This window comes from Canis lupus, chromosome 11, assembly GCF_003254725.2.
Source record: "Canis lupus dingo isolate Sandy chromosome 11, ASM325472v2, whole genome shotgun sequence".
In the NCBI taxonomy this organism is placed as follows: domain Eukaryota; kingdom Metazoa; phylum Chordata; class Mammalia; order Carnivora; family Canidae; genus Canis; species Canis lupus.
Window position 1 is genome coordinate 66,817,160 of NC_064253.1, and position 13,711 is coordinate 66,830,870.

General features: G+C 53.2%; 1 protein-coding gene across 1 annotated transcript; it reads right to left on the reverse strand.

Annotated features, from left to right (window-relative positions):
• Positions 1-511: 511 nt before the first annotated feature.
• SLC46A2 (solute carrier family 46 member 2) lies at positions 512-8,749 on the reverse strand. The gene is made up of 4 exons (XM_025432844.2): positions 7,588-8,749; positions 6,056-6,139; positions 5,493-5,649; positions 512-1,331 (listed from the first exon to the last, which is right to left on the reverse strand). Exons 1-4 carry the CDS (start codon positions 8,732-8,734, stop codon positions 1,274-1,276), a joined length of 1,446 nt encoding a protein of 481 aa, XP_025288629.1. The 5' UTR covers positions 8,735-8,749; the 3' UTR covers positions 512-1,273.
• Positions 8,750-13,711: the final 4,962 nt, after the last annotated feature.

Genomic DNA, 13,711 nt, shown 5'->3' on the forward strand with positions numbered 1-13,711 from the left:
TGGTCCCTTATCAGAGGATACATGGTTGCTGGCTCCAGCTGCTACACAGTGCACCCTGTCAGGGCAGGAGCAGTCACATTCTTGCCGTATCTCAGCACCTGGGACCTTTGGAGACCTGCCAGGAAGTTTTGTTCATCAAGGGATGGGAGATGCAGACTCTCTGAGCCCAAATCCTTGGAGCTCTAAATGCATTCTGTAGGGCAGCCTGGTGGCTCAGTGGTTTAGCGCCGCCTTCAGCCCAGGGCCTGATCCTGGAGACCCGGGATCAAGTCCCACGTCGGGCTCCCTGCATGGAGCCTGCTTCTCCCTCTGCCTGTGTCTGTGCCTCTCTCTCTCTCTCTCTCTCTCTCTCTCTCTCTCTGTGTGTGTGTGTGTGTGTGTATCTCATGAATGAATGAATAAAATCTTTTTAAAAAAATGTGTAGCTTTAAGTTTTACCCCAACATAAGAATGCCATGCCCTGCCCGTAGTGACAGAGGGAGTCTGACAGGTGAAGAATGATTCACACACATACAATAAATGTCGATTTTATTTGGAAGTGAGTCTGCTTTTCTAGATGTAAGTAAAATAGGCTATAAAAATAGGGACCTCCAAATAAAATGGCTCTTGGCATATCTCCTCTCTCCTTTCACACCACCCACTTTGAAAGTATCATTGGCTGAAAATACTCAATATTCTATTCCACTGAAGAAAGTCTTTTGATATTTGCCTCTTATAAGCAACAGTAACAAGAGCAATAAAAGTACCCTGAATCCAAGAGCCCGAGCCCCAAAATCTTCCAAAACATTGGGAGTTCTTATAAAACACCCCCTCTGGGTTCCCCTTAGGCTGTTGAAAATGTGTGCTTTGGTTTGAGTTTTCATTGTGGGGCTCCCAGCGCAGCACCCAGATGACTAGTCGTGTCTTGGAGCCCTGGGGACAACTCCCGCAAGAAAGGGGGCTGCCGTCTGAAGCCCTTTGTGTGTCTGGCATGACTGTGTATGCAGCCGGTGTATAACCCCTGAAAGGCCATACTTTACTGTCCCCAGAACCCAACCTCTGTCTAGCAGGGACATCCAAAAGCTGAGAAAATTCTTCTATCACCAAGAAAGTGCTGTTCCCCACCCACCAGGGAGCCCTGAGCCAGAGCAGGTCATTCCGAGGCCAACTCTGGCTGGAACTTGGGGCTTCGGGGGGCCGTGGGTGGCTCCGGTCGCCAGCACCCAGTCCCTTCCTTTGCCTTCAAAGGGGCTCCACCGTTGCTGGTGTTCGCAGCTCCTGTAGGCCAGAACCTTCACGTCTCCCTGACGTCTCCATATTGCAACCACGAGGCTTGTTTGTAGGCCACGATGCTGTAAGAATTTACAATACAGGATTACGAGACGGCAGTTGGTATGGGGCAAGGGGGTGCCTTTCCCTTCTCACCAGCAGCCCCCTCTGGACCACCTGCAGACTGAGAGGCTCTGTCCGTTAGGCCCAGAACTCTGTTCTGAGTGGAGAGATGGCCCGAGGGAACTTCTCCCACTGCAGCCCAGGCCAGTCCTATAACATCTCAAGCCCTTTGTGTCTACATTTTCCTTTTCCCCGGAATCGCTCTCCATCTCACTTCGGCCTGATGATGACCTCCCATGTGCATTTCAAGATCAAGACTGGCTAATCCCAAGCAGAATTAGCTACTTCATCTTCTCCTTTATCTCTTCCATACATCCTCCTCACATTGGTTTCAAATATTTGTAGATAAGGGGATGCATAGAAATTAGGAGCTCCGAGCTGAAGTCTTGGATCTGTGTGCCCTCTGTCATGTGCTTCTACCTCCAGGGTCCTTGGTTTTCTCATGCTTGAGCTCTGGGAACCTCAGTTTCTAAGCTCTTGTGCAGCTCTTCCTGGCTGATGGCCAATTTTTGGAGCTAGAGGATGGGGTCCAAGCTTAAATCCAAACCTAAGGGAAAGCTTTGTGAGAATTTACAAAAACCCTGACTTCCCATCTCCCATTAGCCCCAGGGCTCTACGGGGAGAAGCATTTACTGTACTTGAAAGAAAACTCATTGTATTACAAAGCTGGCAGGAAAGCCAGGCGAGGTGGTGATGGGCAGCCCGGCCTTCGGGGTGAGCCAACAGGCAGCTCTGGGCTGTGGAGGGTCAGCAGTGCTGGTGGGTAGGTGCCACGCCTTTCTAACAGGTCGTTCATTAAATACTTTTTGAGTACTTCTTACATGCCAGGCTCTCTGCTGGACACAGAGGATACGTGCTGAGCTAAGAAGCCATGGTTCCTGCCCTCGGGGAGCCTACAGTCTGGTGGGCAGGCACATGGAAAAATAATCCCTAACTATCAACTGTCATGTTGTGAAGGAAAGTATAGGAAACTCTGGGAGCACATGAGAGAAGGAAAATCCTTTTTGAGAAAATCATGTTTAAGACCATAACTAGGGGGCACCTGGGTGCCTCAGTGGTTGAGCGTCTGCCTTTGGCTCAGGCCATGATCCCAGGGTCCTGGGATCAGGTCCTGAATCAGGCTCCCCAATGGGGAGCCTGCTTCTCCCTCTGCCTGTGTCTCTGCCTCTCTCTCTGTGTCTCTTGTGAATAAATAAAATCTTTAAAAAAAAAAAAAAAGACCATAACTAGTTGGTTAAGAAGGAGGCATGGGTGCGGAAAGGGGAAGAGCACGAGGGCGACTCCTGAGGTTGACAGAGTCGGGGAGGGTGGTTACAGCAGAGATGAGCACTAGGGAGGTTGGGAAGCCCAGACTACCCAGGCCCGTGTGATCCATGGGAAGACATTCGGGTTGTATCCTAAGAGCTCTGAAAGCTCAGTACAGAGCTTTGAGCAGGAGAGGACATGATCTGTTTAAGCACTTGAGGGAGATTGCTCTGGGCACCTGGTGGAGGGAGGAGGATGGGAGGGGAGCAAGGGTGGACAGGAGGGGAATGGTTCAGAGGCTAATCCAGTCGTTCAAGTGCTCTGGCCTCGGGGTGGTAGCAGTAGCAATTAAAAGAAAGATATGTGGGACGCCTGGATGGCTCAGTGGTTGAGCATTTGCCTTTGGCTCAGGTCATGATCCTGGGGTCCTGGGATCGAGTCCCACATCAGGCTGCCCCTGGGGGGAGCCTGCTTCTCCTTCTGCCCGTGTCTCTGCCTCTCTCTCGGTGTCTCTCATGAATAAAAAAATCTTAAAAAAATTTTTTTTTTAAAGTATGAAATCAAGGGCGGTTTAGCAGATAGAATCAATGAGGCCTGAGGGACTGGAGATAAGGGGAGATGGAGAAGAAGGAGAACATTGGTGACTCAGATTTCTCTCCTGAGTGAGTGGTGGTGCCATCTAGTGAGGTGGCACAGACTGGAGAGGGGGAAGGCGTAGGAGGGCACCCAATTTTGGAGACCTAGATGGCAATTTGAAGTTTTGAAAGTATATTAGGTTGCTTAGAGAATGCGAAGTAAGAACCCCGAGCAGAGCCCCAGACAAATCTTCCATTTGGAGGTTTGTAGAGAAGAAGCGATGAGGTGCTGAGAAAGCATAGTGACGGCGAAGAGTGACCACTGGCATGGGGGACAAGAAATCCTGTGGGATGAGGACTGCAGGGAGTCCACTGGATTCAGCCCTGAAGAGTGGTTAGTGGCCTCAGTGAGAAGAGCTCTGGAGGTCGAGGGGGGACCTCCGACAGGGGTGGGGAGGGGAGTGAGTGGAAGGTGAGGACGCAGGCAGCAGGTGCACACCAGCCTTCGTAGAAGGGGATGTGAGGTTGAGGGGAGAGAAGGTGATAGGCCACGTGTCAGCTCGGTAAGCATTCAGGAGAGAGCTGGGAGCTTGTGCAGTGAGCTCTCTAGGGATGGGACAAGTGGCACCCAGACGCCCGGTGGCCCTTCTAAGAAGCACGGGAGTGGGTCGGACACTGCCTGCATTCACATCTCGTCTTGGCCACTTACTGGCTGGGGAAACTTTGGCAAGTTACATAATACCGTAGAGTCTCCGTTTCCTTATTTGCAAAATTATAATAGGAATTATGTCAGAGGACTTTTGGGAAAGATTAAATTCATTTATATATACACTATATTTTAAGTAGTAGCTGGCACGTGATAAGGGCTTTTTACATGTTTGTTGTTATTATTTTTAAAGAGGTGGGGAGGGAGGAGGAGAATAGAGTGGCAGGTAGGTTGCAGATGGGCAGGGCCAGTTATTCCTTTGGCTTCTCCCAGTTGCAGGTAAGAAGGGCAAGCAGGAGAGGGCAGGTCCTCACAGTAACATGAAATTGGCCTCCTTTCTGCACCAGGAAGGGCTGGGGGCACAGTCCCTTCTTGCCAACAGGCTGTTGGCAGCTCTGGCCCAGGGGCCTCTCCTCCCAGCCTCCTGCCCTCCACTGCCCCTTCCATTCCCTGCCCTGATGTGCCTTCCTGGGCTAGTATGCTGTTGGAATGTAGCTTTTCTTTCTGCGGTTGGAAAGCTCTACTGGTTTTCCCTGTTGCTCTCACTTGATTGACGGTACAGCTTTGGCCTCTTCTAGCTGTAAGAATTTTTCCAGATCTTGTTCATGTAGTGATTTCCCGGAAGGGAAAGGTAATGGAAACACTCCCGGTATCCCAGAGTTCTCAGTCTTGGTTGTATATTCGAATCATCTGGAGTGCTCTTTAAAGTCCTGTGCGCAGGCTGCACTCCAGGTCAATTGAGCCAGACTCTCTGGGGGTGGGATCCAGACCTTGGTGATTCTTAAATCTTTCTAGGTGACTGCAGCATACAGTGAACGAGGCTTTATTTGCACGTGTCTCTTTACCACTAAATGGCTACAAGACAGAAATAATTATCAACTGCTGCAGGGCCTCATTCACATAAGCACTCAAGTCCTTACTTGATTGATTCAAGATTCTGTCCCTGCATCTGTGAAGATCACCAAGACCCGGAAGGACCTAAGTTAGACTCTGTGCGTGACACGTATGACCAAATCCAAGCGCATGTTACGCCGTGCACTGGGGTGAGACGTCCAGAGCGGCCCACCTCCTTCGGGTGCCCTACAGCCTCTTAACAAGTCCTCCGGGGAGCTCACACGGTACCCACGGCGTGTGAGAGTGGGGGGCACCGAGCAGAGGCTGCCAGGTGTCAAGGCCTTGGAGGCCCTGGCGAGAGTACTCAGAAGCGAGGCAGGATGGTTCTCATCTAAAAGGGCCGAAACAAAAGAGGTGGAAGTGGCTCCAGAGGGCTTCTCATCCCAGCCTCCGATTATAAGGAAGTGTATGACGCTCTTAGAAACAAATTGTATTGCAAAATTGCCAGGAAGTATGCCAGCTGGTGGTGGCCCTCTGTTCATTATTTATGACTTTGGGGGTTTCCGGTATTGCTAGATTATTAGCTTGGTGGGGGGGGGGGAACAGGAGGACTTTTTCTTTGTGGGAGAGCCTGCTCAGAAGGCACTGCATAAATGCTGCAAGTCAATAATTCTTTATGCTCACAGGCTGGAGGTGGTCCAACAGGCCCTGACGTATGGCCCGGGCCCCAGCCCCAACCACAGACCCTGCTCCTGTCTTACCCAATTGGGATGATTGCCAGGAAGGAGAGGAAGGAGGAGAGAGCAAAACAGGTGCCGATGAACTTTTCCATGGTGACCTGATAGATCTTGTTGTACACCGTGGATGTCACCACCCCCGTCAGAGTCAGGGACAGCTGCAGGATGACGAACACCTTTCCTGTAGAAGGGACAGGGGTTACCAAGATGTGCTGCTGTCCCTTCCACTAGCTGAATCTCCAGGGAGCTCTCAGGAGGCTCTGCGTCCTTCCCAGCACTCTCTGCCACCCGGTCTTGGCTCACTCCACTGGGGACTCCTGCCTCTATCCAGCTGGGTCTTCCTGTGGCCTGTGGAGCATACCATCCTCCCCTGACTGTGGCTTTTCAGGGACTGACTTTCTGAGTCTTTCCCACCTTCCTGTTTTCACCCCCTCTGCCCTAGATGGACACCAGAGCATTCCCAGTATATTCAAAGCTGCTTCTGGAACTCTCTCCTGTGCCTTCTGCAAGTCCGAACCCTAGGCCACAAGCCAAGCAGCTCTAAAACGGGCCGGGCAGAGAACTTCAGAGAGATTTCTTTTACTTACCATAAGAGGAGCCCTTTATGAGTTTGGACATTGCTGACCGGATGGTTGTGATAGGGATGAGAGCGAACAGCATGACGGCTCGAGCTGGAAGGAAATCACAAAAGGACACCCCTCAGTGTGCCCAGCCCTGGCCAAGGAGTAAAGCAGACAAAAAGCAAAAGCCTCGCCAGGAACCTCCCTCTCCCCACAATCCTCATGGTCTTGCTCTGAAAGCGGTTGCTCTGCGGGCAGCCTAACGCCCTCCCTGGGGCAGCCTGAGTCCCTGAGCTCTGATGGTGCCACAGATGCCACAGACCCATCTGCACGGTGGCGGGGCACAGCTGGCATGGTGATGGAAACTGAAGGGCATCTTCCCTGGCAGAGGTAAGTGGCATTTAGGGAAGTGGAGCTGATGTCACTGAAGTGACTCAAGCCTCTTCTCCTTGTTGCTGGGACAGAGGTGTCTTCTGTCACCATCCACGAACCCCTCCGGGAGGCAGTGCCAAGAGCCTTGGCAAACTGCATCCAGGAATGTGTGCCACACACACCCTCCCTTCCCTCAAGCCTTATTCATAATCCCAATGTAGGGTGTGTTTAAGCGTGTGTGTGTGTGTGTGTGTGTGTGTGTGGAGAGAGAGAGAGAGAGAGAGAGAGAGTAGCGACAGAGGTGGTAGGAAGGGGAGAGGGGTACCTTGGCCTTTGCACGTGGCCTAACTGGGAATTGGCCAAACCTAAGTTGCCACTCTGTCAGGTGTTTTCTGAGATGTGTGACTTCAGTCAAGGGACAGCCTCTGGCATCTGTCCAGTGATATATATTTTTTTATGATATGTTAGCCATTAGCCACATGTGACTATTTAAATTAATTACAATCAAATCAAATAAAGAAATTCTGTCCTTTGGGTGTACTGGCCACTTTTCAAGTGCTCAACAGCCACACCTGGTTAGTGGCTACTGTGTTGGACTGCACAGATTTAGAACTTTTCTATCATTGTAGGAGTTCTGTTGGAGCCTTGGTCTAGAGCTCTCTGCTCGTGGTTGTCCGACCTGTGTCCTCAGATGGAAACTCCATTCTACGTCCTTGGGAGAATGTATTACATTGGTTGTGGAAGGCATTTAAGGAGGGTTTGTATGCATTTTTAGATAGCGCATGCATGGCCCGAAATGATTTTAATTAAGGGACCTTTTCAGCTTGATTACCTTAATGCTTTATCCCTTTAAAATTGGAGAGAAGAAATCCAACCTCTTCTCCCAAGGCCAACCTGAAACCTTCCCTACTGACTGCAGGCACCACTGACCAACCCTCCCCAGACCTCCTAGAGCCATGGGCACCACTCCAAGAACATTTCAGGGGCAACACAGGTTACACAATAGACAGTGCAACCCAGATGAGCTCAGCCGCACATAATCCCGTCTCTCTTGTACTTCCTAGGCAGTAGGTACAATCCCTGGTGCTGAGCTGGGACACCTAGAGCACACCATGCCTGATGTCAGCCCCATGACTCTAGGGGCCAGCAGTGTCCTCATCCTGCCTCCCCAAGGATGCCAGACTCACCAATGTAGAACATGTATGTCTCTTTCACAAAAGCCAAGAGGAGGGCTCCTGACCCAAAAGAGACCATACCGATCATGATCATGGTGGTGTCCTGGAAGCAGCGGGAGAAGACCAGGACGCCCAGGAAGCTGGTGATGAAGATGGTGTACCCTGCAGCCATGCCATAGCCCACCTGCACTTGGTTCCAACTGAGAGGCTCCCTTAGCACGAAAAGGGGCATCACGTCCACTGTGCCCACTACTGCCAGGTCATATACGATGGCACCCAGAAAGAGCAGGGCGATGATCGTTCTCCGGGGCTTGGCTTTCCCGGGAGATGGGGGATGCAGCCCCTGCACGCTCTGCTTGTCTGAGTGGTCAGGATCCAGGGTACGATAGGTGCCAACCGTGCCGGCCACCGAGTCGCCCGCGGAGAGTGCCTGGCCGGAGCCGGCCGCCGCCTCGGGGACCTTCAGGACCAAGAGGCTGTAGAGGAGCGCGAAAGTGGCACAGCTGACGCTGCAGGCCGTGAGCACCAGGCCCTGGCCCGAGTGCCCAGCCACCTGCTTGAAGAGGTGCCCCGAGGCCATGCTCCCGCAGAAGCCCGCCAGGCCCAGGATCAGGTCGATGAGGACCAGGCGCACGGAGCGGCGGCCCTCGGACGAGCCCAGGGAGCCCAGGGCCATGACGCCGGCCCAGAAGGCCGAGAAGCCGCCGCACAGCCCGTTCAGCGCCGCCGCCCCGTACAGCACCTCCACGGGCCAGTCCAGCAGCACCTTGAGCAGCAGCCCGACGCGCGACAGCAGGAAGCCCAGCAGGGCCACGCAGATGGCGACCTTGCGGTGGCGCCGGTCGCTGAGCCAGCCCAGCGCGTAGGCCGACAGCAGCGGCGTCAGGCCCACCACCAGGTTGTAGACGATGTAGAAGTTGGAGATGGCCCGCTGCTGCTGGTCCTCCGGGGCGCCCCGCGGCGGGCCGGCGCTGTGGTTGGAGGCCGCGCCGGCCCCGGCCCCGGCCCCGGCCCCGAAGGACGCCTTCACCACGAGGAGCAGCCCCGCCTCGTACAGGGAGGAGGCCACCTGCGTGGCGGCCACCACGGGCTCGATCCAGGTCCTCACCTGCAGGCGAGGCGCGGCGCCCCTCCCCGGGCCGGCGGCCTCGGGGCCCATGCGGGGTGACGGGCCGGGACTCGGTCCCGGAGCGCGAGTGTGCGCCGTGCGCCCCGGTGCGCGCGGGGACGGGGCGACCCGGGGCTCGGGGCGCGCGTGGCGGCGGCCGGCGCAGCGCGCGGGTGGCCCCCGGCCCGGCCCCTCCTCCGGCCTTAAAGGGCCTCGCCACGCCCCCGCCACGCCCCCGCCACGCCCCCGCCACGCCTCGGGCCACGCCCCCGCCCCGCCCCGGGCCCCCGCGTCGCCACCCTCGGTCGCCGCGTCACGCTGCTCCGGCTAGCGCGGCCGCCTGACCACGGCCCGCGGGCCCCCAGCCGGTTTGGCCCGGCCACCCCCGCCCCGTCCCTCCCCCGCAGGGAGCCCAATTCCATTATCCGTGGGGGGCAGGTCCGCGCGGGGGGCGGGGCGGGGGCGCGGGGAGGGCGCAGAGCCCAGGATGGGGCCTGGGGTGGGTGCCGCCGTCGTTGAACAGGGAGCCAGGCGCTGCTGCGGGGAGCTGACAGGCAGAGGCTCGGAGAGCAGTGCTAAGGGCTCCTTAGACGTCGACCCAGCAGGGGGGTCGCTGGATGGGACCCCTAGTTGGGATTTCTTGAGGAACGTCCTGTACTGTTTTCCACCGACGCTGCCCCGTGTTGCATTCCCACCATCGGTGCACCCGGGGCTCCGATTTCTCGCACCCACACCCACACTTGTTATCTTTGCTATCTCTTTCTTTTTGACTCATAGGACAGCCATCCGGACAGGTGTCAGTGACAGTGTGGTTCTGGCTTGGCATTTCTCTGATGACAGGTGACGTTGAGCATCTTTTCAGGCGTGTGGGCCACCTGTAGGTCTTTGGAGAAATAGCTCTTCACGTCTTTAGCCCATTTTCCAATCGGGCTTGTGCGTGTTTGTGGTTTTTGTCCTTAGGATTAAGTTGTAGGAGTTCCTTCTATATTTTGGAGATTAACCCCTTATCAGATGCAAGGTGTGCAATAGTTTCTCCTATTTTGGAAGTTGCTCTTTCACTCTGTTGTTTCCTTCGCCATGAAGAAGCTTTATAGTTTGATGCAGTCCCCACTTATTTGTTCTCAGGATCTTGACAACATGTCAGTGCTCCTATGTTCACTGCAGTATAGTATTAGTCACAATAGCCAAGATGTGGAAATACCCCAAATGCCCTTTGATAAGTGAATGGACAAACAATGATATATATACATACAGTTGAATACTATTCAGCCTTTTAAAAGTAGGAAATCCTACAACTGGTGACAACATGGACGAACCTGGAGGACATTATGCTAAGTGAAATAAGCAAGTCATAGACAAATACTGCGTGATTCACTTATATGAAGTATCTAAAATAGTCAAGTTCATAGAATCCAAGAGTGGAATGGTGGTTGCCAGAGGCTGAGGAATCAATGGCATAAAGTTTCAGTTAAGCAAACAAATCAGCTCCAGAGGTCTTCTGCACAACCTTGTATGATAATAATATGTTGCATACTTAAAACTTTGTTAAAACTCTCATGTTAGGTGTTCTTACCACAATTAACAAACAAAAAATCCAAACAAAACCTCAGGAGAAGCTAGGCTCAACCCTTTCACCAAGCCAAAGGCCTCTGGGAGAAGAGTCCAGCTTTGAGCACCTGCCCTGGTGGGCCTGGAGCTAGTATGAGCCCCAGGGGGGGCCCAGCCTTCGAGGTCCAGCCTCAAACTCCAGGGCCGAGGGGGAGACAGGGAGGCTCTGCAGCCCTAGGTGTCCCTCCAGAAGATAAAACTCTGGCAGGGGGCAGATCCCACCAGAAACAAGACAGTCACCAGGTCATTTGCTTCTGAGTAAAGTCCCCAGGGCCCTTTCTGTTTCTTTGTGATTGTTCTTCCGTCTCATGGGTTCACTGTCCCGGATTGGCCTGAGCCCTCAGCTACACTGGCTGCCTGGCTTCCTCATTTAAGTACACACTTCTGCAAAGAGGACCAGGCTGATGGGTGGTGCAGGAACCAAGAAGAAAGCTGTTTTTTTCGGGGTCGCCCCCAGGGATGGAGAGTCAAAACACACCACCTCTCTTCCTTGTCAGCTCGACCCCAACATAGCCATGGCAGCATGAATGAGCAGGACCCTGAAGCCACACAAGAGAGACTCACCTGCACCGGGAGAATTTATAAAGCCAAACAGATAATGTGTTCATGGGAGGAGGGACTAAACTCGCAGTGACTTTGTGTAGATATGTGCCCTTTAGGTGAGCTGTAATCTTCTGTCCCCCTCCCTGTCACTGCTCAGCCCCGTGGTCCAACCCAGACACCTCTGCCTTCTGCAGAGAGAAAGACCCACCTGGTTTCTCCCTTTAAGATGTGCCCTGTGGAACTGGCCTGGTCGTCCCCTCCAAACTCCCCCGCTTCCTTCTTCCTCCCTCTCACCTAGGCCCACCTTGGGAGGGATTGGTTTCACTCTGCCCATGCTTGGCTCTCCCACTCCATTCTTAACCCTGTTTTTTCAGAGGCTGGAACAAGGCAGTTCAACCAGTCTGTTCTTGTGAGGTGCCGAGGCTCCAGGGTATGGGTAGGTCTGGGGGGAAGATGGGATTCGGTGATCAGATGTGGCCATGAGAATGACAGCCTGAACTGTATGGACCATCTGGGCCATTTAATTCAGGGGGTCTGTTTATTCTTGGAGTTGCAGACACTAGAGGGGTGACTTTATCCACCCTGGGAGCGGCCATGTGGGCTCAGTTCTTCCCATCCTCTTGTGAAACTAGAGAAATTTGAGGAGTCTCTCTGAGATTCCCATGAGATCTAGGACAGGTCTAGTGGGATCTAGGTCATCATGACACTAGCCAGCTCTGGGACCCTCCGGCCTAGGATACGAATCCTCTGGCCCAGAAATGAACTAGACCCAGGGCACTTGGAATCTCTCCCACTGATTCTTGGGGCCTACTCTGCCTTGGATGGATTTTCCTCATGTTCCTGCCCCCCCCACCCCTGCCAAATCTGTAGGCTCTAGCCTAGTTAGTGCCTGGTCAGCTTCTTGGCCTTGGCCACCGGCAGGGGATGGTCCTTGAAGCAAAATCGAACCCCAACCCTGCCACTTTAGTCTCTAGCTCAAGGTTGGCTTTGTTAAAGTGCAAAAGTTAAACTCACTTGTCTTTTACATTGACAAAGTCATACTATTTGAGGAGAGGACTTTAAAAAAGAAAAAGGAGCAGCTCACATTCCTGAGTGCTTTGCAGGAATGAATGTATGCAGTCCTCCCAAGAGGTCCATCAGCTAGTCTCTCACCCCATTTTATGGTTGGAGGAACTGGGCCCAGAGAGGTTAGGTGATTTGCACAAGACCACACAGCTACACAGCCAGTAAGTTGGAAGCGGGGGGAGCGGGGCGGGACAGTATTTGGCACTGATCTTTGCAAGTCTGTGGCTACAGGGAAAATGCCAGCAACAGGAAGTGTTTTTGAGGGCGCCCTCTCAACCAGCACAGGAATGTGGAGAGGCCTGGAGACGCTCTGATCACGATGTAATTATTGTTGACCAACAGTGTCTTACACAAGGGGAGAGCAACAAAGGAGGGGGTGGAAGTTTCTTTACCGGGTGTATATCCTGGGCCCTTTACAATCAAGTAGGAAATACTTTTATTTTCTTAACGGATGGCTCCAAAATTCATTTGAGAGAGGAACAGTGTTTGTGGGGAAAATACCTTGGGTCAGTTAGAAGGTGAGATCCCTAGACCTGGGTTTCAGCTGTGGGGGAGGCTCCAGGGAGGGGTGGAAGCTGTGTGAGTAAGTCAAGGAGAGGAACTTGTATGACACTTGCTCTGCTCTCTCTCTCTCTCTCTCTCTCAGGACAGGAGAGAAGTGGGCGGGGGAGAGAAGGGGGGTGTGAGACTGGGATTGGTGGTGGGCTGGGCCAGGCCAAGACCCAACCCCCATGTCAGGGTGGGCAGAGGACCTTCAGAAGAATAGAAATGTCTAATAAGGGTTTAAAGCAGCTCGCTGTCCCCTGTGTCGTATGTGAAGCCTTCCTGAGACAGCTTCCTGCCTCCTCAGTTCTTTAGAAAAGTCTCCTTGTGAGTGTTTTGTGTGGGTGCAATTTTTTTCATGGAAATTGGTAAAGAAGCTGCGATTCGCATCTGGGGTTGACACAAAGCTGAGCAGGAGTTAGGAGTAAACCGGAGGGGGAGGAGGAGACCACAAGAACACACCCCTCCCAGGGATCTGCTGGAATCTGACTTTGATGGGCCATGGACCAGGGGAGTTAAGCCATCGATCCAGACCTTGAGGGCCAGAGAGACCCTCGCAGCTGCCCTGCAGGCTGCGCCGACGGGGGAGGTGTTATTCTCTTTGCTGTTAATAATATTTCAGGGACTGAGTGCGGTCTTTCCCCCAAGACATTGCAAATCAGGGAATTGAGATGCCCTCAGAGACATCAGTCTGCAACGCAACAAAGGGAAGCTGTACAGACTCATCCCAGGAGGCAGAGCTAAGCCTTGTCGGTGACCATCCAAGCCCTGTCCGTGAACGGCTTCCGGGTGGCTAGGCCATCACTACCACCAAGAGGCAGCCCCAGGCCTCTTGCACGACCACAAACAATCTTCTAGTTATGATTTTACAAATATAGCTGCGTGCATGGAGAAAATGTGTTAATTATTTGAATAATTACTCCAAATAATTTCTTTTTAAAAAAAATTTTACTTATTTACTTGAGAGAGAGAAAGAGTGTGCGTGCATGAGCCAGGAGGACGAGCAGAGAGACAAGGTGACTCCTCACTGAGCAGGGAGCCCAATGCTGGGCTTGATCCCAGGACCCCAAGACCATGACCTGAGCCGAAGTCAAACACTTAACTGACTGAGCCACCCAGATGCCCCTCCTCCAAATCATCATTTCTTTTTTTTTTTAAATTTTTTATTTATTTATGATAGTCACAGAGAGAGAGAGAGAGAGAGGCAGAGACACAGGCAGAGGGAGAAGCAGGCTCCATGCACCGGGAGCCCGACGTGGGATTCGATCC

What these genes read in the sequence shown, in the direction of transcription:
- SLC46A2 (XM_025432844.2), bottom strand. Translation starts at nt 8,734, where the DNA reads ATGGGCCCCGAGGCCGCCGGCCCGGGGAGGGGCGCCGCGCCTCGCCTG. An exon ending in CATAAAGGGCTCCTCTTATG is followed by an intron (nt 5,650 to 6,055) that starts GTAAGTAAAAGA and finishes TCCCTTCTACAG; the next exon opens with GAAAGGTGTTCGTCATCCTG. An exon ending in CTGGCAATCATCCCAATTGG is followed by an intron (nt 1,332 to 5,492) that starts GTAAGACAGGAG and finishes AAATTCTTACAG; the next exon opens with CATCGTGGCCTACAAACAAG.